The sequence below is a fragment of the Phytophthora cinnamomi genome (genome assembly GCF_018691715.1).
Source record: "Phytophthora cinnamomi strain GKB4 chromosome Unknown Contig19, whole genome shotgun sequence".
In the NCBI taxonomy this organism is placed as follows: Eukaryota; Oomycota; class Peronosporomycetes; order Peronosporales; family Peronosporaceae; genus Phytophthora; species Phytophthora cinnamomi.
The window spans coordinates 326,396-353,034 of NW_027150952.1; the positions used below are offsets into that span (position 1 = coordinate 326,396).

The following is a 26,639-nucleotide window of genomic DNA, read 5'->3' on the forward strand; positions in this document are numbered from 1 at the left end:
GAATCAACCCAGCTCTTTCGAGCAAATATACTGCGAAGACTTTCAATCTTGTGTCAAAATTTTGAATTTGATCACGACGCTGATCACGATGCAACAGCAAAGATCTTACAGCATACCATGGTGTTGACACCAGTTCAGGTTACTGCACAGCCAAAAACGCAGCAGTGGCCTGACAAAGCCCCATGGCGTGATCCCAGCAATACAGTGCACTTCAACACGCGTGGTTGCAGTTCGAGCACAAAATACGGCTATGCTCCTGCAGACCCGTGCTCACCCCAAGATCGATCCCGCAGGACATCATTCCTCAATTTGGAGGCAACTACAACGTGGCATATCCGTGATCGAAAAACAATGCGGCTGATTGCACTCGGGTCGCTTCTCCTTGGTTTGGCTTCTGCCACTGATCCACCCACCGTCACCATCAAGAATGGGTCCTACTACGGCGTCTACCAAGATACCTACGACCAAGACCTCTTCCTCGGCATGCCATACGCACAGCCTCCCGTCGGGGACCTCCGCTTCCGCAACCCGGAGCCGCTCAACACGACGTGGACAGACTCCAAGAACGCGACCGAGTACTCTCCTGAATGCTACGGCTACGGCAGCGATCAATGGGTGCTAGGCAACGTGATCTCCGAGGACTGCTTGACGATCAACGTGGTTCGTCCCAGCAACGTCTCCGAAGGAGACGATTTACCTGTCGGCGTCTGGATTCATGGAGGTGGCTTTTACGAAGGTGGCTCCCGCGATCCTCGCTACAACTTGTCGTACATTGTGAATGAGGCTACTGATGCTGGCATGCCATTCATCGGTGTCAGCTTCAATTACCGTCTCCAGGCATTCGGCTTTTTGTGGGGCACTGCAGTGAAGGAAGCTGGCGTGACGAACTTGGGATTCCGAGACCAGCGCTTGGCCTTGCACTGGGTGCAGGAGAACATCGCCGCATTCGGTGGTGACACGAGCAAAGTCACGATCTGGGGGGAGAGTGCAGGAGGCAGAGGCGTCTCGTATCAGCTCGTCGCTTACGGTGGTCGTGACGACGGACTCTTCCGTGGTGCTGTGATGCAGTCGGGCTCACCTGTCAAGTACATCCCGGGTGCGTACACAAACGCATCGGACTGGGACGTCTACTACAACAACATCACCGCAGCAGCAAACTGTAGCAGTGCAGCGGATACCTTAGACTGTCTTCGCCATGTGCCCTTGGAAACCCTGTCGTCAATTCTGAACAGCTCGGTAGCCTCCTCGGCGTCATGGGGGCCGGCTGTGGACGGTGACTACATCCAGGACACGGGCCCTGCCCTGCTGAGCGAAGGGAAGTTCGTCCGTGTGCCGATTCTTCTCGGTACAAATAACGACGAAGGAACGGCGTTCGGGAAGACAGGCATCGACACTACCGACGAGTTCCTCGAGTACTTGGTGAAGACCAAGGGATATGACCAAGACGAGGCGAGCCTCCTGCTCGAGCTGTACCCTGACATTCCCGAAATCGGTATACCTGGCACTCTCCACGGACGCCCAGGCAACGAGACTTCGTACGGCTACATGTACAAACGAGTGTCTGCCTACGCCGGAGACAGCACCATGCACGCCCCACGCCGCTTTATGTCACAGGTGTGGGCCAACAACAACGTTACCAGCTACAGCTACCTGTTCAACGTGGTGCCCGCTGGCATCTCGCAGTACCTCGGCTCGACGCACTTCCAGGAGGTCGCGTTCGTGTTCTACAACCTCGAGGGCAACGGCTACAACAACTCGGTGGCCACAGATCCGTTCCTGGGCAAGCCCGACAGCTTCAAGCAGCTCGCTCGTACGATGACCCGGATGTGGGCAAGCTTTATCGTGGACCAGACGCCCAACAACAACGGCGTGACGGACGTCGAATGGCCTCTGTACTCGCTGGACGACCCGCAAAACATCGTGTTCGACGCCAACGTGACGGACCTCGCCTACATTGAGCCTGATACCTTCCGCGCAGAAGCGATCGCGCACATGATCAACAGCGCGTAGCCGGCTTGTGTGCTTCTGCCAAACGTTCTGACTGAAAAATATAAATGTGAACTGGGTCCGTGCTTGAAACGAGCAAGGTTCGTCGTAGTGTAGCTGGAATCACAGTCACGTGCTCTGTCCAGCATGACTCCTGCCGCGATGGCTTCAGTAAACGCTGGTGAATTACCCCGCGCCTGGATTTTCGTCGCACGAGCTTGGCGGCGAGCATGGAGCTCAGCCCGATATGCAGCGCGCGGCGGCGGGCGTTCCGATTTCACCACTCGATTTGCCTGGGCGCGTTACTGCAGGCACACACGCGTGCAAAGCGTCGAACATCCTCATCGAAATCGCACCGCCACGCTGTGGACGGGCCAAAGGCGGCGAGAAAGTCGAGCCCCGCCCCTCTCTATCGGCCGCGGCCACCCGGGGTGAAGCCATCCCCAGGCAGCGGCAGCAAGCCACAGTCGAATGTGTGCGTTCGCAGTCGCGACCCTGTACTACAGGAGTACCGGAGAGGTCAAGGCAGTCTCCAGTCCAGCCAGCTTGATCTGGTGTCGTCAATCGTCTGGCACTACAGACAGCTCTTAGCCTTTCGACCAGTACCCTCGTTTTGGTTTAAAGAGGATATGTATTGTGTACAATCTATACGACATTTTGCTGCGCATTGTTTGTTATAAAGTACCATACTAATCCCTATTTTGTCGACATTCAATATATAGATGATATTAATTGTTTGGGAGTTCAAAAAATCTTCGTATTTTCGCACGTAACGGTTTTTACATGCAGGTCCTTAGCCAGTCCAGTCCAGCGCTGCTGCATCCTTGGGAGCACTCGGAGACTCGCGCCATGACGAAGCCCCTGGCTCGGCAGCGCTCGCTCTCGTCGGCCAGCGGCGGCGGCGTGGGGCGCGACACGCCCAACTCGCGGCCGTCGCTGCAGACGTCCAAGGAGTACGTGGCCCGCGCGCAGCAGTTCGCCGACGCGCGCGTCCACGAGACGCTGCACCAGTACCACAGCAACCGCGCGGCCGCGTCGTACGCGCCCGGGGGCGGCTCGCCCGGCGTGGACCGCTCGCAGTGGAAGCTGGCCAAGGGCGGCGGCCGCCACGGAGCCATCGCCTGCTACAAGAAGGTCTCGTCGCGCGGCCCGTTCGGCGGCCTGAGGCTGCGTGCCAAGCACGGCCGCCAGCAGCAGCAACAGCACGCGGACGACGCCGTGCGCATGACCATGAGCGCCAAGAATGTGCCGTCCGTGGCCGTGTCCGAGCAGGCCGAGCTGCTGGCCCTCGGCTCCGTGCCCGGCACGCTCGAGGACGTGCTGCACGGCTCCGTGAACCTCACGCCCGAGGCCATGCAGATCGAGAGCGCGCACGCCCAGTGCGACCTGCTGGACAGCCGCGTGCTGGCCGCGCTCGTGGCCCCGTCGGCCAGCGCGCCGTTCCGCTCGCTCACGCTCAAGTGGGCGCTGCGGCACCACGAGGTGCTGTCCAGACACAGGGACTACGTGTACCTGGAGGCCACCGGCGTGCTGCGCGACCCGCAGGACAGCGGCGCCAGGGTGGGCTACCACCTCGTGCACTCGGTCACGCTGCCGTCCGCCCCCGAGCTCGCGCCGGAGATGCAGATCGTGCGTGGCCACCTGTCGTACTGCTACCTCTACCGACAGCACAGCGAGAACGACGTGGAGCTCTTCTTCCACGGCGGGATGCTGCCACGCGGCGGCGCAAAGGACCGACTCGCCTTCTCGCTCACTGCGGAGACCGTGCTAGCCTCACCCAGCACCATCGAGTGCGCGATGATGAAGAAGTTGGCCTTCTCGCTACGGACCAAGCAGCCGGCGGCTCTCCGCCCGCCGTCGCCGCCGTTGCACCACCACCTGGACGACGATATCCGCCAGACACAGGGACGCAAGAGCAACTTCGCCAGCAGTATGTTTCGTGCCTCGATGACGTTTGACAGCAATCGCAGCAGTGTGTCTTTCGGCAGCGGAGGCGCCGGTGTGAACCCCTGTCGCGTGTGTCACCGCCCCGTGCGAGCTTTCTTCGGAGGAAAAGTGACCCGCTGCGAACTGTGCGAGGAGCCCGTGTGCAACCACTGCAAAGTGAACAAGAAGGTGTTCGTGTTCAAAGGCGGGGTGTTCCACCCGCAGAAGATGGAATTTTGCTCGGAGTGCATGCTGTCTACAAGCCGCCTGAACGCAGGGTGGGTGGCGTCCCAGGAGCTTACTGGAGCCACAACGCGGATGCGTATGAGCGAGCGGATTAGTCTGGCAGTAGAGGAGCACGGTGCAAAGCCCCAAGTTGGCCTGGGCTCGTCCTGGAACGGAGGGATGTCGCGCATCGACGAAAGTCGCGCCACCATGTCATCGGACGGTCCAATGGTGCATTCGGCACCTCAATCTGTCGTCTGGCTCCCGACAGACCACCTCCACCCTCGCCTCACCTCGATTGACCCCATGGATATGGAGGAGGAGGAGGACAACGAGGACGAGCACCCAAATAATGCAGGCCCTGAGACTGAGGGATATCCCTCAAAATACGACCGGGTTGAAGACGACAGCTTCATCGATACGGAGGCGTTCGTGACGCTGGATGACGACGACGAGTACTTTGATGGCGAGGATATCATCCCGATGATCGATATTCCATCCGAGGGCGAGGAGGACGATTTTGAGGGCGAGCGGGTACTCTCACGTCACGTGGTGGACCTCGTGTAGACCTTCGAGAGTTCGTAAAGCTCCAGTGCGAACGAAACTCAACAAACGGACCAACAGCAGGTCTTCGGAACGATACGAAGGCAGTACCTGGCAGTACCTCTTATTTAATGGCAAGGTTAATGGAAAACGTTTGGTTATCTTCTGTGGTAATGCGTCAACGAGTCTTACGTTTGTTGCGCTCTTTGAGTAACTTCCTCATTCGGGCGGCGTACTCTTCCCAACAAGGCCAGTCCGACGGGTGCGCTGTCCGCGCAGCCAACAGCCTCTCGCGCTCGGCATCCGTTAGCGCATTTTCTTGTCGGCGGCTTTGGCTCTTCATCAACAGCATCACCAGCTCAGCTACTTCCATCGTCGTGAGCCGCGCTGTTGTGAGCTGTGGCAACGTCATCGCTTTGTCATGGTCGGCTGTCACGTCTGAAGAGAGGTGGATCTGAATGTTGACCATCTCCTTGATCACCAAGCTGTCTTGGTCCCCTTGTGCTTCAGCGGCAGCCCACATGACCTTCAGCTGCTCCGCGCCCAGTGGGGGTTGTGTAGATGGGGACTTCGCGGCAGAACGGCCCACGACCAAGAGCTTACACGAAGCTAGAGTGCATTCCTACGCATTGGGCTGTTAAATGGAGGCAACGCAAGAGACAGTGACGAACAGGGAGAAGAACCTGCGAGCTCAAGAGAACTTGGATATCGACTGTATCTCCTGAAGATGCGAGGAGACCAAGCGCTGGCCGGACGCGGAGCTTGCGCGGTGCCGTGCACTGCACTTTGAAGAGGGTCGCGGTACTGGGGCACGACACGTTGCGTAGCACCATCGTGTGGTGCTGGTGCTCTGGCGAAAACTCGAGTGGCGCGCGCGACGCTCGGCCGTCAAACTCGAGCTCCATGACGGTTGCGTCGCTTCACCAAGACACTGACTGGGTTGGCACTGGGGGTGCAATTAGGCCATACAACACAAAGCCAGCAGCCCCAAGTCTCCTGTTGATGGAGAGCCCAAACCAACGATAATTCTCTGTGTCTAGGACTGCTGCTGCTCCATCCGAGCCACTGATGCCAACGACTTCAACTTCTCGCCTTCAAACTTCGCTATCGTAACAGTCCGCTCTCCCAATCCTAAAATTTCCTCTCGAATTTTCTGACTGGCGTGGCGCACACCAGGTTGCAAGTTGCAGACCAGGTTGCAGCTTCAGGGTGCTTGTCCGACGCAGCCATCAGTGGTGGACCATGGGCGGAGAGCTCACGGCCCGCGGCGGCGGCTCCAAGCTGCGCGCCAGCCGCGTGCGCCGCCAGCGCGACCGCGAGCGCAGCCTGGACGAGGACGAGCTGGAGCAGCGCTTCGGCCGCGCGAGCCTGTCGCTGTCGCTGTCGGCGCCCGTGTTCGTGCCGGCCGCGCAGCGCGCCGCCCAGCCGCCTCCGGCCACGCCCAAGCGCTCGATGGCCTTCGTGACGGAGCGGCGCGGGCCCGCATCGTCCTCTTCCTCGTCCTCGTCCTCCTCCTCGTCTCGACGCCCACGGCGCTCGGCCACCGCAGCAGCGGCCGCCAAGCTGCACAAGAACGTGGAGGCGGCGGCCAAGAAGCAGCAGCAGCAGACAACGCCGAGTGCTGGCAGAGCTGCAGCCCGCAGCGGCAATGCAGCCGCACAGCCCAAGCCCAGACGGCAGCGCATGGGCACCAAGGCGCTGAGCAAACAGGCACAGGCGCAGCCGTCGGCCAAGGCCGCCGCGGCGTCGCTGCACGAGCGGCACAGGCGCAAGCTGTCGCTCACGTCGACGGAGCTGCAGGCCCCGAGCGAGCAGGAGGCGGACGCTGCTGCAGCCTCGCCAGCTCAGGACGAGGAGGACGTGTACCCCGAGACGGCGGGGAGCGCCTTCCCGCAGCAGCTCACGCTCTTCAGCCAGCAGAAGCGTCTGCCGCAGCGCGTGGCCAGCCGCGACGATGTGATCGACACGATCTTCACGGCGCTGTTCGCACGCAGCGAAGGGCGGCGCAACCGCCCGCGGCAGGCGCTCAGCGCCTTCGGAGACGACACAGGGACAGACACGGACGAGCCCAACGAGGAGTTCGTCAAGCGCGGACTCGCCAACGCGCTCTTCAAGGACCAGCTCAACCTGCACGCGCCGTCGTCGCTGCCGACTGCCGTGTCCCCGGCGGCGGCAGCGGACAGCCTCCTCACACCCACCTTCATGCACGCGCTGGTGAACGCGCTGCGCTTCGAGGACTTCCGCACAGCCAGCGCGAGACTCGACATCCTGCGCGCCATCCACAAAAGCTGCCCCACCAAGCGACTGCATCTCGCGCGAGCACTCGCAGACGCCACTGCTCTTCGCGTGGAGTACGTCAACGCGGTGGCAGCTCGCGCGCAGACATTAGGCGTTGAGAAGAGCTCGACGCGAGTTATCACAGACCACGTGCACGACCATGGACACGGCTTCACCGAGTTGCTTCGCTACTCGATCGAACATGTCGAGGAGAGTTTGCTGGCGGCGCCTCCTCCAGAGGGGTCTGACGCGGCGCAGGAGCAGGAGCAGCAGCAAAAGGAACTCGTGCGCAACTGCTTGACCAGCCTCGTGTCGCTCTGGCGAGCACACTGGGTCGACCCCGCCAGTTCCGACGACGAAGAGCTCATCAGCTGTGCCGGCCAATTCGTGGCGTACATGCCGTCAGTCACAGGTCCGTTGCTGAAGCGGTTGCTGAGTGCGTGGCCTACCCGGTACCCGAAGCAGGAAGTGGGCGCCATCCGCATGGTGGCTCGAGTTATCATGTCCGGGCCCCCTCTGCACCAAGTGGACGCGACTCAGGTGCTGCAGCGCCGGGTTTTCACGCGTCTGGCGCGCACTTTGCAGAGCCCCAACGTCGACGTGGCCAAGGAGGCGCTGGCCTTCACCGGCTGCCAGTTCGCGCTGGTGCACTTCTTGGGGCGAGACGAGGTCATCTACAAAGCCATCACCGCGGCGCTGCACGCCAACGTGGAGAGCCACTGGCACCACGGCGTGCGCAGCTCCTCCGAGACGAACTTCGACCGGGCGCTCGACTTCGCCGCCTAGCAGCAAGCAGATAGAAGTAGATGAATAGATAGACGACTAACAGCAACCCACACCAAACAAATAAGCAGCACGGGGGTCGACGACGAAGCTTCATCGTCGACGAGAGAGGAAGACTACGGGTCAGTGTTGCAACTTGTTTACTTTTTTTCCATCCATGACGAGTGCCAGTCCGTCGAGTCGGTCACTCGTCGTCGGCGGCTCGCTTGCCGGAGCAGCCACTGAAGTCGAAGCCGCAGGCCATGGAGATGACGAGGTAGACGACGAAGAGCCCCACGAGCACCAGCAGCAGCCAGAGCTTGACGTTGCGTCTCCACATGGACTGGCGCAGCTGCGTGGACGAGCGCTCGAACTTGACCGACTGGCGGCTGAGCTTGTCCGTGCGGTCCACGAGCAGCTCGAACTTCTGGCCGCGGTCCAGCACCTTGTCGATGTTCTCCACCATGATGTCCTTGACGTCGTCGATCTGCTGCTTGACGCGCGAGAGCGAGTCCGCGTCCGGGTTGGCGTTGTAGTAGTCGAGCAGGCGCCGGATCTCGTGCTGGAACTGGTCGTTCATGGCGAAGGCGATGGCCGTGAGCGCGCGCTCGCCGTACGCGGCCTGGAAGCGGCCCTTCATGTCCTCCAGGAACAGGAAGGGCACGCGCCGCTTCAGGTCGTCGTCCGCCATGCACAGGTACGTCACGCCGCGCTCCACGATGTAGTGGAAGATGTGCCGGTCGTACACGTACGACATGCGGCCGTCCGCCGCCGGGATCTTGGCCAGCAGCACGCGCGTCACCGTCGGGAAGTTGCCCGACGTGGCCGTGTACTCGGCCAGCACCGTCTTCTCGCGCGACACGAGCGCGTACACGATCGGCATGGCGGAGGAGGAGCAGGGGGGTGCACGAGGAAGAACGAGAAGGATGACTCAGTGCTTGAAGGGCGGGTTGAGCGCTCTTGCGCCCGACAACCGTTTCCATCTTGGACAAAGTATGCTCCGTAAGCGTACTTACGAGGGACGTGCTTGCCAAAACGATTTGCCACTCTGGTGGAGGGACCTTTCTGCTTCAACTTAAAGAGGACACTAGAGGACGAGTTAAGTCAAGACGAAGAGATGCAGTCTATGCGTGTATTTTGCCTATCGCTACTGGCCAAGGTCAACTCACTGCATCATCACAACACGCGCCTCCATAGCCTGCAAAACACCACACCAACTCGACAACGTCAGTGGGAGGACACCTCGAGACGCAGTACTTACAGCCGCACACGCACCAGCATCAGGTCGGTCCGGTCGAAGCGATTGCGGAACGGGTACGCTAGCTTGTTCAGCTGCAGCAGCTCGTCGCGCAGCTTGTCCAACGACCAGCCCGCCGTCTTCGCCACCAGCTTCTTCAAGACCGCCTCCATTCGAGCCTACAGCAAACGACCCAACCAACAGTAAGCACCCTCATACATCAAAGCAGAGCTAGCCCGCCGCCATACCTCGTCATAAATAAAGTCTGGTGCCTCTTGCACGTCCTCGGTTGCCTCCTCGTCGCGCGCCTCGGGCATCGGTTCGTCGGCTCCTTCACTCAGCGGTGCCGATGCCTTCTCTTCCGCCGCGCTGTCCCCCTCCTCCGCCTCGACAGTTTCGTCATCGCTGCTGTCCTCACCAAGAGCTTCTTCGGTCATCATGCTCTCCGCGTACCGGTTGCCAAAGCACCTTTTAGCCAACTCGGGCTCATCGTTGATGTACGTCAACGCTTCCTCCACGCTATTCAAAGTCACAACCTCGCCATTGCGCTTCTTGCCTGGAGTAAACACAACGCGCTGCACGGCTAGCCCGGATTCCTTGCCCGATGCTTCGATAATATCGAAGTTGTCGTCGCGAGTCCACCCTTCCTCCTTCAAAAGGGGCCACAGGAGCTCGTCGAAGTAGTCCGTCTCATCCATCTTCTCTTCCGCTTGAATTAGACGAACAGAACCAGCTCCGTCCGTCGAGTTGTTGGAGACCGACCGTTGCGTCTTCACCGACTCCATCACAGCGTCATCCGTCAACCGCTTGATATACTTCACGCTCACGCCCTTCTCACTCCCGCCTAGAATGTACTTGACGTTGTACGTGCCGTCCTTATTGCGACCCTGCACGACACCAGCTCCGCCCGGGCGGTTCATACCCGGGTGCGTCCGACTGCTCACGAAGATGCGGTCGCCCTCGTCAAAGACCTCTTCTTCGCTATCATCGGCCTCGTCGTTGGTCCTATCGTCAGGCTTCTCGCTGGTTTCAGTTTTGGCGCAGTCCTCATCTTCACTCTTATTTTCCTCCTCCTCTTCCTCATCCCCAAACCACTGGGCCACCTGCCCATGCTTGCCATTTTCTGTCGAGTCCTTACCGCCGCTTGGGCCTTCCACCTCTGTCACAGGCTCCTTTTTAACAGTTACCCCATTGCTGATAGGCTTGTGGCTGCCGCTGTTGGCTGTCGCGCGCGTAATGGCTGCATCCAAGCTAACTTCAGGGGCTTTTACACCACGAAGCCGCGCACTGGTGCGCACGCCAGGTTTTTCGGGAGCCGGAGCATGCAGCAGCTTACGCGCATTTTTGCCAGCAGATTTCAAGAAGCGCTGACCGTACTCGCCATACATGCTTGGGTAGGCTCGTAGACGCTTCGTCACCTCTCGGCATTTGGCAAACAGGTCGTATCCCTGGCGTATACGGAATCGGTGCGCATACGACAGAATGTTGTCCTTCATGGTGCCAGCTGCGTGAGCAATATGCCGTGTTCGGCTGCGCTTGGGGTTGAATACGTTGGCGTTCCGCACGATAAGCTGGATGTCGTCCATGAACTGTTCGAAGCACGTGTATTCTTCGTCGTTCAGCTTGTCCCGCATTGTGCTCAAGTCCATTGGGCGCTTCACGATCAAATAGTAGTTCGGCACGGCTTCTGGGTCCACTGGAACGTAAAACGGCGTGTATACCCTCTGTGAATAGCAGTAGTCCAGCACCTGACTCAAGAAAATGCGCAGCTCGCGCAGAAAGTGAAGGTCTCGGTCCTTTCTCTTTTGCTGCTCTTCTGGGTTCAGGTCAATGATAGACGGCGCTGGTGGAAGCGGAGCTAACGGCAGCACCTCGAGTTTTTCATTCTTCGCGCGTTTGGTCTTCTGCACCGAAGGCGGCGTAGCAAGCGAGTTGAAAATTTGTTGGAAGTGGGTCAATCGAGCAGTTTTGTTTGGTGCATCCAACTCCATTACCACAGATGTCTGCGATACACTGGGGTCCTCCTGAAACAATGCCAGCAGATCCTCCGGTAACTGTTGCTCGTTGACTTGCGACGATGCAGTGCACGCCAAGAACAGAATAGGAAGGTTTGCCCGGACTTGCAGATTCATAAGCATCATCTTCAACGTCAGGTGCATCGACTCGGTCGTGTTCTTCCACCACAGCTCAATTTGTGGAAGGTAGAGCACACACGGCAGGCACTTCTGCGCTTCCGTGAGCCTCTGAATAAGAGCTTCTTCGGGGAAGTGTGAGTTCGAGTCTGCAACAAGTGATGGATAGTCTAATGAGAAGTGCGTAAGGCCCTCCAATGTGTGGAGCAATGCCGGTCCAATATACTGCTGCCCCATACCAGCCTTGCCCCCCACCAAAACGCGGGGGAACCCTGAGTGGCGCGGCAAGTGGAGAGAAGAGATCGAGTGGACACGCTTCTTTTCTGCTCTTTTTACTGCATTTTGCACAGCTGCCGAATTAGAGCTCCGACAATCGGGGCAAAACCAAAGACCACTCACATCTCCTTCAGTAGACTCCAGCGACGCATCTGAAAGGCACGCACGATGGAATGCGCCAGGACACGCATCGCAGCAAATCAACTCGCCTTCAGCTCCGTGACAAACATCACAATCGTCACGGTTCGCAATAGCATAAATATTTTCATCATCATCGTCGTCTTCATCTTCGCCGGCACACAAATCACCCTCAGTCTCCTCACCAGTAGTGACTGCATCATCAATTGCCGCTCTGTCAAGAGGAAATAGCGGGAAGTGATGAGCCACATCGCGCAATACTTTTTTCAGCTGCCCCTCCAATAATCCTTTCACAGCTCGAGGCAATGGCGACGCGAATGAGCTAACAGCGCGATGAGAAGCTGGTGTGATCTTTTTCGCTGCCTTCACAAAGTCACTGCGAGCTACTACCACCTTGTCAAGATTAATCAGCAGCTTATCTTGGCTGGCATACACTTGTGGGTACACGCGCCGTAAAGAACATAAGGCCGCCTCAGCGCAAAGTGCCTTGATATCAGCACCACAATAGCCCACCGTTTGCTCAGCGAGGTCCGTAAGAAACCTATCTGACAGTGGAGGCTTCCAGTGCTTCGAGTGAATCGCCAGCATACTTTTCCGCTCGTTCACGGTAGGCAGCTTGAAGCCAAGTTCTCGGTCAAACCGACCAGGTCGGCGCAGCGCTGGGTCAATCGCATCCAGTCGGTTGGTGGCTCCAATAACAACGACACGGCCACGCGAATCCATGCCGTCCATCAACGCTAGCAAAGTCGACACAATGGATGCGTGGATTTGGTCTTGTTTGGCGCTGCGCACCGGTGCGAGACCATCAATTTCATCGAAGAAGATGATCGAGGGCTGGTTACGCTTTGCTTCCTCAAATAATAATCGTAGCTGCCGCTCTGCCTCTCCCACCCACTTACTCAGACAATCCGCTCCTTTCCGCATGTAGAACGTAACGTGTCGCCTTGACCTTCCTTTATTCTTCTTCTCCTTCTTGGCACTCTGTGCTTGGCTCACCGATCGTTTCAATTCACTGGGTTGTTCACCTTCAGCGTACGTGGAGCACGAGTTAGCCAGCGCTCTTGCTAACAATGTTTTGCCGGTACCTGGAGGACCGTAGAAGAGCACACCCGACGGTGGTGACACCTTGTACTTGTCGTAAAACTCCGGGTACAAGAGCGGCAGCATTACCATTTCCTTCAGAGCCTCGATATGCGATTTCAGACCGCCGACACTATCCCATGTGATGCTGCGGTCTACTTCCACTGGCGTGATATCAGCACGTGAGCTTCCCCCCTTTCGAGTACCTTTAGACGCTCGCCACGGGCTACTGGTTCGCATCCCGCCATCAGAGTCGTCGTCGTCGTTGTACATTTCGGAAGATGACGACGACCCTGAAGAAGACGAAGAGCGAGAGCGGCGGCGATGATTCCGGCGCCCTCTGCTTCGGCCTCGGCTTCGGCGGCGTCGAGGAGGAGGCGAAGTATCCATGTCCGGCAAAAACAATCGTCGGTTGGAGCCGTTTGTAGTACTTCTCCTAGAGGCGCGATTGGCCTGTCGTTTATGATACTCTGCGTATGCTGACGTCCCCGGAGATGCATCTTCGTCTGCGTCTGCACGATGGGTTTTGGAGCGATCACGCAGAGAATAGCGCCTTGACGTGTCCTCCACTTCGAATACAGGTGCAGAGCTAGACTTTGTTCGACTTCGAGTGGTCATGCTGTTGTTTGAGGTCGCCTGTGGACGCTGTCGTAGTCGATAACGCGTCGAGCTTGCTCGGCCTTCTTCGCCGTCCTCCTCCTCCTGCTCATCTTCCGAGTGAGCCTCGTTCTCGGACTGCGACTCGTTTTCTGCATCCCCGTCATGTTCGACCTCGGCGTGATCATCCTCTGCACTCACCTCAAGCTGTGATCGCTTCGTCGACGCGCGGGTCCTAGTCTCAATCTGGGGTGGCGACACGCCGCTTGTTTCGCTCATGGTGAGACTCTCTCGTGAGCGCAGTGCGTACCGCGTCGCGCGCGAGCGCCTCTCCCTCTCTCGCTCAATGCGCTCCTGGGCCTTGATCTGGCGGTTGATCTCGCGCATGCTCATGTCGTCCTCGTATTTGGTCGCTTGTGCGTGGTCGTCGTCATTGTCCTCTTCGTCCTCGTCCACCTCTTCGTCCTCGCCCTCACCCCGACGCTGCCGCTTGGACCGGCGGCTGCGGTTCCGACTGCGCCGGCGCTTCTTGCTGCTACCGACGGCGGACTCGGGTGTTGAGTCGGTGTACGCCGCCGCGCGCGCGTGCGAGCTGGTGAACACGTCGTTGTACACGGACTCGTCGAAGCGCTTGGGCTTGCTGTGCCGCGTGCGCAGCGAGTAGCGCGAGGTCGACGACGGCGACGCGCTGCTGGCGTCCTCGCGGGCCCTGGAGGGCTGCGGACTGGCGATATCCAGCTCCGTCTGCAGCCGGCGCTGTCAAAGCAGGAAACAAGCAAGCAAGCAGCACGTCAGACTCCTCCACGCAGCGCTGCACGCAGAGACCAGAGACGCTGCCGTACCGAGGGCCGCCTGGCCTTCTTCTTCTTCATCTGCTGCTGATGCTCTTCTTCTTCTTCCTCCTCCTCCTCCTCCTCGTCTACTTGGCTCTCCTGGGCGTCGTCCGCGTCCATCTCCTCGTCCTCCTGCTCCTCCTTTGTCTCCTCCAGCTCGTCCGTGTCGCCGTCCTCCGACTGCCAGAGAGAGAGCAGAGTGAGCCTCGTGGGCTGGGCTGGTCCCATCCTTCCGTCAACGACCTACCTCCTCCTCCTCTTCCTCCTCTTCCTCCGTGTCCACGGGCCGGGCGCGCGCTCGCTGGGGCTCCACCAGCACGGGCGACGAGTCTGCGCACGAGCAAAACCAGCACACAGCACAGTGAGCCGTCGCCTCAGCTCCACAGCCAGCCGGACGCCACGCACGTACCGCTGCTGCTCGGAGATGCCGCCGCTTCCTCCAGCACGCTCATTGGACTTTTCGCGGACTTGGCGCTATTTTCAGGCGAGCGCGCGCTCTCGGTAAAGTACTTTTGGGCTCTCGTTAAAGTACTGCTCTTGATTAAGTAATGGGTCGTACCGGGGAACCTCTTTAGAGCGGCCCTGAAAACGCTCTCTATCTGATTTCCGGAAACATGGTCACGTAATTCTTGAAGTGTATCGTAATGAACGAGCCAAATAATATGATTCAGCCGGTCTAATGTCGCAGTCGTTGCAGCACACTCTGCTAAGTACGTGATGTGGAACCAGATAGAGAGCGATTTGCTTTGTGTGTCTCCCGGTTGGAGAGAGCTTTTCGAACTCCGCGATCGGGGGGACGCTACTGGAAATAGATTTTGTGTGGGCATGACATGCGATATGGTGGTCTAGATGTTTTGTGAATGAGCAGCCCAACCTGAGTGGTGATACTGTCTTGTATTGTACCATCATGCTGCATGAGTGCTGCAAGTACATACAGTATTATACGGACATTTTTGTAGTGAACAGTGGTGCGCGTTTTCACTCTTGGTTACATGTATCTGCGTGTCTACCGGTAGTGTACACTAAAATACTGTACATGTACTGACATTTATGTAACGTTTTGTGTGCAGAGAGGACATCGCCGAGCAAGCGCGCGCTCTCTGCGATTACAAATGGACGCAAATGGACGCCGAGACCATTTTTTGTCAGTCACGCACGGGGGTACGCGGGGTAGGTCTGTCTCCACCAATCGTCGTGCGTTCCCTGTCCAATCCGATGCAGTCTGCACCCATCATTCAGACACGGTATCGCCATCAAGGTTTGACTGGTTCTCACTCCCCATTTTTCGCTAGGGCCAGCAGAAGTTGCCTTCGTCTGGTATCGCCATCAGGTGTTGGCACAAGAACCTACACTTTTTGCAAGGTCAAGGCAACCGAGTCAAGGGCAACCGAGTCAAGCCAAGCATCATGACCGCCGTCACCGCCGCTACCCCCGCCGACAATGTGGAGGCCGTGCAGCGCATCACGCGGCGCATCGACGCCATCGGCGAGCGCGACGCCGGCGTCGTCATGGGGCTCTCGTGGTACTACATCAAGCTCATCCTGCTCACGGGCTTCGGCTGGGCCATGGACTCGATGGAGACCTTCATCTTCACGTACTGCGCCGCGCTCATCCGCGAGGACATCCCGCAGAGCTCTCGCCAGGCCTCGTTCCTTGGAGGCGCCGTCTTCGTCGGCTCCTTCATCGGCTCCTTCCCCTTCGGCTCGCTGGCCGATAAGTACGGCCGCCGCCCCATGTTCATGGTCACGCTCGTCATCTTCCTCGTCGGGCTCGCGCTCTGCGCAGCCAGCTGGGACGTCACCTCCATCACCTGCGCACGAATCATCTCGGGCATCGGCCTCGGCGGCGAGCTGCCCGTCGCCTCCACGCTCGTGCAGGAGCTGTCCCCCAAGAAGACACGCGGCAAGATCATCGTGCTGCTCGAGTCCTTCTGGGCCATCGGCTGCATGATGGCCGTCATCATGGCCTTCGGCGCTGCACCGCGCATCGGCTGGCGTGAGACCTTCTTCATCTGCTGTGCGCCCGTGGTCTACGCCATGATCATCCGCATGTACATCCCGGAGTCGCCCAAGTGGCTGGCCAGCGTCGGCCGCTACGACGAGGCGGTTGCCATCGTCGAGTCCATCGAGCGCGCCCACGGCCTGGACCCGTACGACCCCAAATCCGAGCTGGAGAGCGCCGAGCCGCTGCCGGCCGCCGCGCCCCAGCTGCCAGAGTCGCACCTCAAGCGCATCGGCGTGCTCTTCCAGCGCCAGTTCCGCGTGCGCACCACCGTGCTGTGGACGCTCTGGTTCGGCATCTCCATGTCCTACTACGCCATCTTCATCTATCTGCCCAACTTGATCGCGCTCAAGGGCTACAACATGAACGGCCAGTGGGAGACCATCCTCATCATCACGGCCTTCCAGCTGCCGGGCTACTTCGCCGCCGCGGGGCTCGTCGAGGTCATCGGCCGCAAGCAGACGCTCGTGATCTTCCTGGCCGGCGCGTTCGCGTCCGCCATCGCCATGGGCTACGTGGACGCCTCCAAGGTGCCCGTCATGGTGACCGGCTCGTTCACGTCCTTCTTCATGCTGGGGGCCTGGGGCTGCGTGTACGCGTACACCCCGGAGAACTACCCGACGGCCATCCGCGGCATGGGCGCCGCCTACCCGTCGGGCTTCAGCCGCATCGGCTCCTTCAGCGGCCCGTACCTGTGTGCCTCCATGTTCGGCGACTGGAACGTGTCGCTCGAGGCCATCATGTGGGTCTTCGGCGGACTGCTCATGGTCATCTCGGCCATCGTGCTGTTCTTCGGCTACGAGCCCCGCGGCAAGAACGTCGAGGTGTATGACGACGACGAACGCGCTGAAAAGGCCCTCGCGTTCGAGGCCGTGCAAACGCCCAACTAGGGGGGCGTCCCTTTCCGACCGCTTTGGTGGTGTGTCTGCATTATTAAGTCTTAAGCTAGTGTCAAACACGCAACTCGTTTTATCAATTCGACGGCATTCGTCTTCGTCTGTAGTATGCTGCAGTAAAGAGCTCTTAACGCAGTAGTTGAAGGAATCGCACACAGGTATACTTTTGGGAATGCTTTGCTACTTTCGACCATAACTTACTACGTAGTATCCTTTCTCGCAGACACGCGATCTCGGCCAACTATCTCGCCGGCAATTATCCATCCGCAGCTTACAAGCCGTTGCCTGTTGCAGACGGACTGGAGTCTGGGAGCCACCACATAGGCTTGAGCCCTCGTTCCATCAGGAACTTCCTGCCACGAGGCCACCGATACTTCACCCGGGTCGCCAAATACTTCTCATAGTGGTTCCGGCCCTTGAGGAACAACCGGCGAAGCGCAATCGGCTCGATGCGATACCACCAGCCTTCGTGCGGCCTCTTGCAGAGCGAAGGGCGGAACTGCTTCCCGAGGCGCTTTTCCAGGTCCGTCGCCAGCTCACGGAAATCGCGCATGGCCCGAAACTGGCGCCCCTTTCGGCGATGATACTCGGTCGAGCCGGGGAGCAGGGGCTGCCAGAAATCGCGTTCCCACACTGCTCGCCCGTGAATGCGCCAGAAATCGTCCCAGCGCATGAAGAAGACGTCGAACGGGTCGTCCTCCCACGCGAACTCGAAGGGCATCTCCAGGCAGCGGAACACAAAGCGCCACGGTTTCTTGGCTTCGATCTTCGCCATATCCGAGCGGATGATGGCGTCCACCTGGTTCACGGACAAATAGTCAGACTCCCATGACGACAGGCGAACACCACCACGCTTGTCAGCCAGCTCGTCGTGTGAATCATCTTTTTGGCCGTCTTCAAAGTCCACGTCGTTGTCGCTGTCGTTAAAGTCCTCCTCCTCCGAAGACGAAGAAGAGGAGTCCGTGTCGGCCAAGTTCGTCAGATCGACGGCCGGACACAAATCCAGCGCTGCCCCCGAAATGGTCGTCGTCGTTGTCCGGTGTCGATCACCCTGTAGCTCCTCGTCGTCCGAGTCCATTGCGTCCACTGCGTCCATCAGAGTGGATGGCGACGCAGCGCCCCGACGGTCAGCGACCGTAACGAGCTCGTCATCACCGTCGCGAACCGAGATCAGAGCTGAGCCCACAGGAGCTCCGACTACCGCTTCCAGGAGCTCTTCATCGTCCTCGGAGTCCTCGGAGTCGATTGCATCCACGGCGCCCAGCAGAACAAAGGGCTCCCCTACAATAGTGACCTGACTTGGAGAGGGCGGACTCGAGTCGGCGCCCGGGAAGCAGGCTTGCACGTAGAAGCCTTCGCCCAGGTTGCGCACCTCACTTGGCGGTGGGCGAGGGGAGGAGACTGACGGCAGCTGACCCTCCTGCATGAGTCCAAGCTGGTCTCTGGCTGTCTGCGGGGATTGATGGAGAGCGCTCGCGATTCCGAAATGGCCGCGCGCGGATGTTTCGCTGCCCGGGAGCCGAACGGCGTGCCATGGCAAAGTCCTCGGGGCGAGTACAAAACCATCAGTCAGTCAGTCCGCAGCTCTCCATCAATCAATGAGGAACTTTGCTCGCCGCAGCAACGGCTTGTCCTTTGGTTTTGCGACTTCAACGTCGAAGCATCGTACATAAGTGGAAGTGAGCGAGTACCAAGTGATCTGACGCTAGCGAGTATTGTTGTTGGCTAGTACTATTATATGCACTGTTTGTACGATACTGCTCGCTCGAGTGTAAGGAGTGTTCTGGTGCCATTGAGCAGCGAGCGAGTTAGAGAATGTGTGCTTGGTGTTTGGGTCGCTCCTGAGAGACTGAAGTGCTCGGGCTGCAGCCATCGGGATACCGTCGCCACCCGCAGACGAGAGTCGAGTCGGAAGCCTGTAGCTGGGTTACTTGTTAAATTACCTAGCGGGGATGACAGCACTTTGGCCTAAAAACCATCCGACAGCTGGGTGTTGCGAAGTTGAAGCTGTACAGAGTGACAATCATTACCTACCATTTATACTTCGCTTAAATATGTGTCTCAGGATATATATGTTACGGTGATTCTCCGACTCTTCGTGCTGAACTCTTGTGTGACACACACCAGTTGTGTCAAGCTTGACTCGCTAGTCACTCGCCTGCTGTGGTCGACGGACGTACTGCCCCTTCGATCCGAGCCATGCGGACGTTACCGCTGCTGTCGGCAGCTCTGCTGCTGCCCAGCGGCGTCGCGGCGAACACCAGCCTCGTGTCGGCCTGCTCCGCCTCGCTCTCGGACAGCGCGCCGCCCGTGCTGGAGCCTCTGCGCGCCGTCATCGGCAGCCAATTCGCCGACCTTTTCGTGGGGCTGCTGGGCCGCTCGCCGGCCAGCAAGTTCCTCATCTCGGACGCCGGCAGCTCGTGCCTGGCCAACATGAACGGCACGGCGTTGGGCCAAGTGCTGATCTCCAGCATCACCGTCGACACGTGCTCGAACGCGCTCGAGATGCTCAACATGCCGCTGGTGCAGTCCGCTATCGGCAACCTGTCCGAGTCGCTGAGCAGCAGCAGCAGCAGTGACGACGGTGGAGACGGCGCTCTCGACGCCTTCATCGAGGGCCTCGGGCTCGTAGATGAGGGGGAAGTGGAGCAGATCTGCTCGCTGTACGTGGACGGCTTGGTGCCATGTCTGCGGTCGCAGCTACTGCCGTCGCTGGCCACGCTGCGCTCCACGTCCGCGGGCGGCTGCTGCGCGGCGTGGGAGTCTCAGAGCCCAGCGCTGTTCGACTACACCATCACGGGCCAGTACTCCAAGATGGCTCAGCTCCTTGGCGACGTGTTTTGCGCCACGCAGACGCCGGCGTTCAACGGCACCAACTCGCAGCGCTGCGGCTACACGTTCCTACGGAGCTCAGGCGAGCTGGCCAACACCACAGCTGCAGACCACGCAGCGGCGCTGCTGGCGGACCTGCGAGTGCCTACCGACCAGGCCTGCCTCAAGGCCGAGGGACAGGCCTACAACGACTCGGATGGCAACGCAGTGGCAGCGGTGCCGAGCGGCCAATACACGACTAGTGGCTGCGTGGTGGCGCTGGACCGCATTGCTACGTGGGTCCATGGCTTGCCGCTCGCTGACAACAGCTCCGAGTCGTACGGGGTCGACCTTCAGTCTCTCTTCGGAGCTGGCAAGTGCGTCAGCGGTGCCGACGTGTTCCCGCTGGTCAAAGACTTCCTGCCGAGCTCTGTCGTGGACGTTATGAACTCCTCCTTCTCCGCCTCGTGCCTCCACGTGCCCATGAGGTATGCCGACGGCTGCAGTTTCTCGCGGCCAGCGTCGCTCGTGGACTGGAACTACGAGCCCCCTCATGCCAGCCAAGCCGGGTCCGAATCGGGCGGAGGTGGAACTTCCGCCATTAACTCGCTCAAAACGGTGCCGCCGAACGTGACCGCCCAGTCTAACGCTGCTACCTCGCACAGGTTTGCAGCAAATACAGCCGCGCTGTTGCTTGGTGCTGCCTTGGTGGCGCTGTGGTAGCGGGTGTAGATAGACTTAAAAAAAATTGCAGAGATGAGACCTTGTGATGTTGATCATTAGACTTGCTAGCTGCTGTTGATATGTACATGCCCTGCCGTCCACAGCGCAGGCCGCTTGCTTCTCTAATCGGCTCTTCAACTTTCTTATGATCCCAATCCTGAGGCTGCTTTAACACGCAAAAGCAAATGTAAAATTCCAAGCACGCACGACAATCGGAAGGAGATGGCGAGCGAGCACACCACGAAACAGTGTCTTCGACGCCACCCTGGGCTTGCTTGGTCTTGGTGTCGTGGAGCTCTGTGTGTAGCGTACGCACGTCGGTGATGATAGTGTAACTAAACCTCCTAGCTGCAGCAGCTAGACGAACAGCCCAGTGGACGAGGAGCCCTTTGTGGAGTCCACGACAGCTGCCGAGCGAGACGACTCGTAGTCGGACGCCCGAGAGTCTTCGCGAGACCTCCTGCCACGGTGTTCTGCCTCGTGCATAGCTGAAGCTGATTGACGAACGTCGTGTGTTGACATGTAAGACTCGGCCAGAGAAGTTTGTGGGTCGTAGCTGAACGCGAATCCGCTGCCTGAACCCCGCGTCTTGCCAGCGAGCTGAGCTTGCGCCTGCGCATACTCGCTCGAGTGTTGCTGTTAAGATATCAGAGGAAGAATGTCAGACCTCATGTTTACGTGGGCGAAATGGCTGGAAAAAGCAATACTAACCGCATGGTAGGTGCGACTTGGAGACGACGAACCAACGTACGCGGTTTCATCGTCCTGTGCCATGCCGTTGACAACAGGAATACCGCCAGCTTCGATATCGATGCGAGACGTTGCGCGTTGGCCATACGGGTTCTTGCCCTTGTGAAGCACATATTGCTCCTGAACAATCTGCCACGGCAGTGGATAGAACCGGCGGCAGATAGCCGTCCACGTAAAGTGGCGAAGCAGCGAGACGGCCAGGCAAACCGGAATCACCAACCAATACGTTTCCTGTCCTAGCGTGTTCTGGAAACTGCCGTACTCCGTTGAGAACATGGAAACCCAGTAGCTTGAAATGATGGGTGTGATCGGCAGATATGCAATAACACCAATGAACCAACACGCGGCGCCGTAAACGCTCCAGGACATCTGCAGCAAGCATAGCTTGATGTTCGCAACCAACACTACCATCGTGAATGCTAATAATCCGTACTGCACCATTGGTGCACTGCCAGCGTTGGAGAAGTTCTCGTTGAATGCGTAGACCACGAACACGAAGATGACCGCCGACTCGTACACGGCACTGCAGATCCATTTAAAGAAGGTGTAGTTGTTGAACAGTTCCATGCGCGGGCCAACCAGGTACAGTTCGGGGAAGTGCCTGCTCAGTTCGAAAGGCACGTCGTAGTCAAAAACACCGAGGACAATGATGGGCAGCGACGTGTAGCAAATGTTGTACAGCTGGAAACCCAATTCACCGTAGAACTTCTGACCAGATGAGCCCGTGCAGAACATGTAAAAGTACTGTGCCAGTACCATCACAATATTCTTGTAGAACATGTAGCCCGCAAGAATCGACATGCGCTTGTAATTCAAGCGACCATGGTGCAAGAGAAGCTTCTCCAAGAAGTAGAACTGGCCGATAGCGTAGTCGCTTGAGTTCACAGCCTGCATACCTTCCTGTCCCGAGATACCAACACCAACGTGTGCACGCTGGATCATGGCCACATCGTTTGCGCCGTCACCAATCGCCAGCGTCCGTACCTTCTTATTGGCAGTGCGAACCAAAGTCACCACCTCAGCCTTCTGGCTGGGTGACACACGGCAGCATACCACTGCATCACAGGCCATCGCCAACGACAAGAATTCACGCTGGCACTGCTCATCTGCAAGTGTCAATTCCAAACACTCACCGTCGATCACCACAGCGTGGCGGCCACCGCCCCGCTGAACCTGCGAGTTCGCTTCTGTCAGGTGCGAAAGGATAGCATCCTTCGTCGGATACAGATCGCAGTTGAAGACAAACTGCTGCATGTCATTATCCATGAGTTGACAAGCGTACGAGATGTTGATGGCAGTCTCCTGTTTGTCACCAGTAAGCATCCAAACGCGCATGCCAGCACGCATGAGGTTAGCAATGCAGCTAGGCACATTGTTCTGCAGTTTGTCCTCGATAGCCGTTGCGCCTAGCAATTCCAGATCATGTTCAATCTCCGTCATTAGCTTGTCGATCTCGTTAGGCGAACCATTCTTGCGCTTGTCAATCTCTTCCAATGATGAGTTGGCTTCCTTAAAGCGTGCACTCCAGTTGAGGTACTCCTTTTCATCCACACGCCTTTGAGCGATCGTGAGTGTACGCAGACCATCGTCACCGAACGTCTCCAGGTGACGCATGGTATCTTTCATCATGTCGGGATCACTCTTCTCCTTTGCCAGCATGGGATAGATTACATTGTCAGCACCCTTGGTGAGCACCCAGTACTCTCCATTGGGGTACTGCACCACGACTGACATACGCTTACGGTCACTCGTAAACTCCAACACATCCAGAATCTTGAACTCTAGAAGTACATTGGAGCCTGTAGCACCGTTCGCGTAGCGGCGAATCAATTCCGGACGCTTCACGCGAACACGAGCAATGCCCAGACCGCGAGATTCGAAACTGAAGCCCATGAACTTAGCTCCCGACACCAGCGCTTGTTCATCAGGCGACGAGGCCGAGAAACGGACTTCAGAGCTGCCCTCTACAGTCTCCGGGATAACAGTCTGGCATAGACTCAGGTGTAGGAAAAATTCGGCTTCACGGTTTGGCGTGTCGTCAGTGATAGGCCTTTCCAGCACGTGAAACAGCCGCGGGTCCTCAAAGTTGACGTACGGGACCTTGGCGCGGCGCGAAGCCGGGTCCGGTTCTGTCTCTGCTGGCACTACCACACCCTTACGGCGCAGCGCGGCGCGGCCGATCTCCGTCATACCTGTGCCATACGACACGCCGTTGATGGAGCACTTGCGGAACTCCATGACATTGCACGTGAGCGTGCCCGTCTTGTCGCTAAACACGTACGAAATCTGGCCCAATTCCTCGTTGAGTCCCATGGAACGAACAATCATACGCACGTCTGCCTCCTCGTAGTACATGTCGAGATCCCAGGTCATGAAAATGGCCTGGACAAACATCACCATCGAAATGGTCACGTACAGCGACACAGGGATCATCTGGTACATGAGCAGGAAGTAGTAGCCGAAACCAATGAACCACTGGCTCGTCATGCTGGGCGACCAGATCAAGTACCAGCTACCGTCGATATTGCTGTTGATCCAGATGACCTGCACGGTCGTGGCGATGATGCACAGGAAGCACAGCAGCAGGAACAGCCAGATGATCATCTTGTTTACGGTCTCGTTGATGGAGCTCCACTTGGGCCGCGTGGCCGTGGCACTCTGCATGATCTTCGTGTCCGGGCCGGTGTTCACCACGAGGCCGTAGATCCAGTCCGTGTTGCGCAGCTGACAGCCACGCAGCAGCACGTTCTTGATCGCAATGGGCTGCGGGTGCGAGTCGGCAGCCTTGGTGCCTTCCGTGACGGACAGCGTGCCGTCAAAGCGGCCGATGGCCTTGTTGGGGTTCTCGCAGCGCAGCTGGCCGCCGAGCGCCGCCACTTGCGCCGCGGTGCGCACGTGCAGCGTGGCGTCGCAGGCGTGGCGCAGCTTGAGGTTGGTCTCGCCGTCCAGACTCTTGGTCTCGACGTAGCAGATGCCGGCGGGCTCGCTCGGGTTGGGCTCGGCCACGGCCAGGATGAGCAGGTCGGCGGGGGCCGTCTCTCGGTTGTGCAGCTTGACCACGGAGCCGACGGTGAGCGCGGCCCAGTGCATGAGCGCGATGTCCGGGTCGTCCACGCCGCCGGCGCGGTTGAGCGCGTCGGCGGTGCCCGTGAACGTCTCCTTGAGCACGTGGCACTGGGCCGAGTTGGCCTCCTTGTCGGCCAGGTGTCGGCGGCGGTCCTCGATCACGGCCAGCACGCCGTCCACGGCCAGGATGAAGACGAGCACGGGCAGGTTCGAGGGCAGGCCGTTCGTGTTGCTGATGCTGCGGATGCACTGCAGGATGGACACGAGCAGGAAGTAGGCGTTGGCCAGCTTGCGGAAGCTCTCGAGCATGAAGAGCGGCAGGAAGTTCCACGTCGTGTACTTGGACGTGATCACCACGTTGGAGCAGAACTCGGGCGGCGCCTCCGGGCCGGCCTGGTGGCCGCGCTGCCTGCGCGTGGCCGGCAGCGGCACGACGCGGAAGTCGGCCGAGTCGTCGCGCTTGCTGGCCGTGGCCGGGTCGGGCGGGCCTCGCAGCGCCATGGCGGCGGTGGCGTGGCGCGAGCTCGTGTCGAGCGGCGCCGAGGCGGACGCGGTGTTGGCGGCGCTGCCGAGCGTCGTGCCGGTGTGGAAGGAGCCGGCGCTGGCGGACACGGAGCTGGCGGGCGGCGGCTGCGCGCGAGACGTCTGCAGCTGGTGGTACGCGTCCTGGTGCGAGGGCGCGCCCACGTCCATGGGTGGGGACGGCGCGGCGGAGGGCGGGGTGGCGGCGCTGCTGGGCGTCCGCTGTCTCTGCCTTCCTGAGCCCAAATGTCGGAACCGCCGTCGCGCCGTCGCAAACGGCACCGTGTGCCGCTCGCGACGGTACACTGTGCCGGCACCCAGGCGCCAGCTGGATTCTGGGCCCGAACCCTTTCCCAAGCTCTCCTCGCGAAACTGTCTCACGCCAGGCGTTTAGGCAGTGCGCGCGCCAAACAGCGGGCGTATCGGACCGGGCCGCTTTCGCGCAGTGGCGAAGGCATGCCCGAGGACAGGTTTTGTTAATCGGCCCCGGTCACGTTGCGCACGGCAGGCACTTCAACCCGCATGGTGCGCTTGCCAGTGCATGTACACACGTACTCGCCGAGCTGGTGCTTGCCTCGTCGCCGAGCGACTGCGGACACTTTGCATTTTGCCGCTCTCGAGCGCAGGTGGCGCGCGGTGGGCTGAAGCCGGCCGCAGTGTATCAGGATCGGCAGCGCGCTCCTTGCGACAGCTTGCCCAGTATCCAGCGGACCAGGCGCATATAATGGTCGAATGTGCTGACTGGACGATGATTCCAATCGGCGGCGCGGCTGCAGCGGCGAGCGTGATCATGTTGACCGCCACGATGCCATCACCGCGATGGCAGTCGAAAATCAGGGCCTTGCTGGGCCGTCGAAAGTTGGCGGTGTCATGCTACAGGCGCTGCGAGTGCCAAAGTAGGCAGGACGCATTAGCAACGAACCACGCCAGAAAGTTTAGGCGCGCGAGTCTAATGCCAGCAAGTTCTCCTCTGGTTGTGCGAGTAACTTGTTTTCAGCGTATTAATACAGTACCGCGATAGTGATCGTCGATCACTCATTCTACAGTTATGCCGTTCTCATCTTTTAGTAGGTGTTGCTCTGATCGCAGCGGACGGGTGGCTTGCCGTGCTGATCGTAGCCCAAAGATTGTTGACGTCTGTTGGCAATCAAATTGTTGCAAGGTGTCATTGCCTCCTGACTCAGGAGTCCTGAGCGAATTAATCGATAGCTTCGAAGTGCCGTGTCGTCGCCTTACAGTTAATACCCGACACGTTTGGATGTTGAACTTCTTCGCTCAACAATCCGGCAGCATCGAGCGCCTCGCTTGACTTGCGAGTGTGAGATGAAGTGCGCGGCCAATCATGACCATAGCGGGACAACTTGGCGCAGACGACTGCTACTGCTAGCAGCAGTGGTGACTGCATGCGCGCACGCCAAACCAGCTTCGCGCTTGGTCAATCTGTCTGGGCACTTTACATACGCTCACAAGCAAAGCAGGTAAGCAACACGGTAACCTGGTCTCGCAACAATACATGCATGTATCGGTGCTACTTCTGTTGTTGCTGTACGAACATCGCTGCAGCTGGTCATGTTCAACCACAGGGGCTCCTTGATAAACAAAAACCTGCCAACTATCGCTTGTCAGTGCGTGAATGCATGGAATTGATACCTCGCCGACCATGTCCAAGGATCTTCAGCTAGCTCAAAGCAACGCTCACACCAGTGCATTCTTGCTGAGTCGTACAACACGAAGCTGAGAAGCAAGTACAGCATCGCTAGCAGACAGTTCTTGTCCACACAAAATCGATTCAACCGTGACGCGATGAACATCCTCGTTCAGCCGGCTTGAACAGAATGACCCAGGCCCGCCACTCCCG

General features: G+C 58.9%; 10 protein-coding genes across 10 annotated transcripts; 4 read left to right on the plus strand and 6 right to left on the minus strand.

The window, feature by feature from the left end:
- Window positions 1-2,835: 2,835 nt before the first annotated feature.
- IUM83_13003 (Zinc finger, RING/FYVE/PHD-type) lies at window positions 2,836-4,704 on the plus strand (the record flags this gene model as incomplete). The annotated part of the gene is made up of 1 exon (XM_067937656.1): window positions 2,836-4,704. The coding sequence occupies one exon, from the start codon at window positions 2,836-2,838 to the stop codon at window positions 4,702-4,704; it is 1,869 nt and encodes a 622-aa protein (XP_067795789.1).
- Window positions 4,705-4,858: 154 nt separating this feature from the next.
- IUM83_13004 (Vesicle-associated membrane protein-associated protein A) lies at window positions 4,859-5,585 on the minus strand (the record flags this gene model as incomplete). The annotated part of the gene is made up of 2 exons (XM_067937657.1): window positions 4,859-5,302; window positions 5,364-5,585. The coding sequence occupies 2 exons, from the start codon at window positions 5,583-5,585 to the stop codon at window positions 4,859-4,861; spliced, it is 666 nt and encodes a 221-aa protein (XP_067795793.1).
- Window positions 5,586-5,922: 337 nt separating this feature from the next.
- Window positions 5,923-7,743, plus strand: IUM83_13005 (protein phosphatase 2a regulatory subunit b delta isoform; the record flags this gene model as incomplete). The annotated part of the gene is made up of 1 exon (XM_067937658.1): window positions 5,923-7,743. One exon carries the CDS (start codon window positions 5,923-5,925, stop codon window positions 7,741-7,743), a length of 1,821 nt encoding a protein of 606 aa, XP_067795794.1.
- A 181-nt stretch (window positions 7,744-7,924) lies between these two features.
- On the minus strand, window positions 7,925-8,602 carry IUM83_13006 (Vesicle-associated membrane protein; the record flags this gene model as incomplete). Its single annotated transcript, XM_067937659.1, has 1 exon — window positions 7,925-8,602. One exon carries the CDS (start codon window positions 8,600-8,602, stop codon window positions 7,925-7,927), a length of 678 nt encoding a protein of 225 aa, XP_067795792.1.
- Window positions 8,603-8,884: 282 nt separating this feature from the next.
- Window positions 8,885-14,464, minus strand: IUM83_13007 (ATPase family AAA domain-containing protein 2; the record flags this gene model as incomplete). Its single annotated transcript, XM_067937660.1, has 8 exons — window positions 8,885-8,917; window positions 8,995-9,135; window positions 9,205-11,237; window positions 12,093-12,746; window positions 13,245-13,935; window positions 14,022-14,192; window positions 14,260-14,342; window positions 14,422-14,464. The coding sequence occupies 8 exons, from the start codon at window positions 14,462-14,464 to the stop codon at window positions 8,885-8,887; spliced, it is 3,849 nt and encodes a 1,282-aa protein (XP_067795743.1).
- Window positions 14,465-15,418: 954 nt separating this feature from the next.
- Window positions 15,419-16,903, plus strand: IUM83_13008 (sugar phosphate permease; the record flags this gene model as incomplete). Its single annotated transcript, XM_067937661.1, has 1 exon — window positions 15,419-16,903. One exon carries the CDS (start codon window positions 15,419-15,421, stop codon window positions 16,901-16,903), a length of 1,485 nt encoding a protein of 494 aa, XP_067795795.1.
- Window positions 16,904-17,180: 277 nt separating this feature from the next.
- On the minus strand, window positions 17,181-18,335 carry IUM83_13009 (uncharacterized protein; the record flags this gene model as incomplete). The annotated part of the gene is made up of 1 exon (XM_067937662.1): window positions 17,181-18,335. One exon carries the CDS (start codon window positions 18,333-18,335, stop codon window positions 17,181-17,183), a length of 1,155 nt encoding a protein of 384 aa, XP_067795796.1.
- A 773-nt stretch (window positions 18,336-19,108) lies between these two features.
- Window positions 19,109-20,443, plus strand: IUM83_13010 (uncharacterized protein; the record flags this gene model as incomplete). The annotated part of the gene is made up of 1 exon (XM_067937663.1): window positions 19,109-20,443. One exon carries the CDS (start codon window positions 19,109-19,111, stop codon window positions 20,441-20,443), a length of 1,335 nt encoding a protein of 444 aa, XP_067795680.1.
- A 357-nt stretch (window positions 20,444-20,800) lies between these two features.
- IUM83_13011 (P-type ATPase (P-ATPase) Superfamily) lies at window positions 20,801-23,086 on the minus strand (the record flags this gene model as incomplete). Its single annotated transcript, XM_067937664.1, has 4 exons — window positions 20,801-21,079; window positions 21,155-22,223; window positions 22,476-22,732; window positions 22,865-23,086. The coding sequence occupies 4 exons, from the start codon at window positions 23,084-23,086 to the stop codon at window positions 20,801-20,803; spliced, it is 1,827 nt and encodes a 608-aa protein (XP_067795679.1).
- A 71-nt stretch (window positions 23,087-23,157) lies between these two features.
- On the minus strand, window positions 23,158-24,952 carry IUM83_13012 (P-type ATPase (P-ATPase) Superfamily; the record flags this gene model as incomplete). Its single annotated transcript, XM_067937665.1, has 2 exons — window positions 23,158-23,164; window positions 23,400-24,952. The coding sequence occupies 2 exons, from the start codon at window positions 24,950-24,952 to the stop codon at window positions 23,158-23,160; spliced, it is 1,560 nt and encodes a 519-aa protein (XP_067795682.1).
- Between the last annotated feature and the right edge of the window lie 1,687 nt (window positions 24,953-26,639).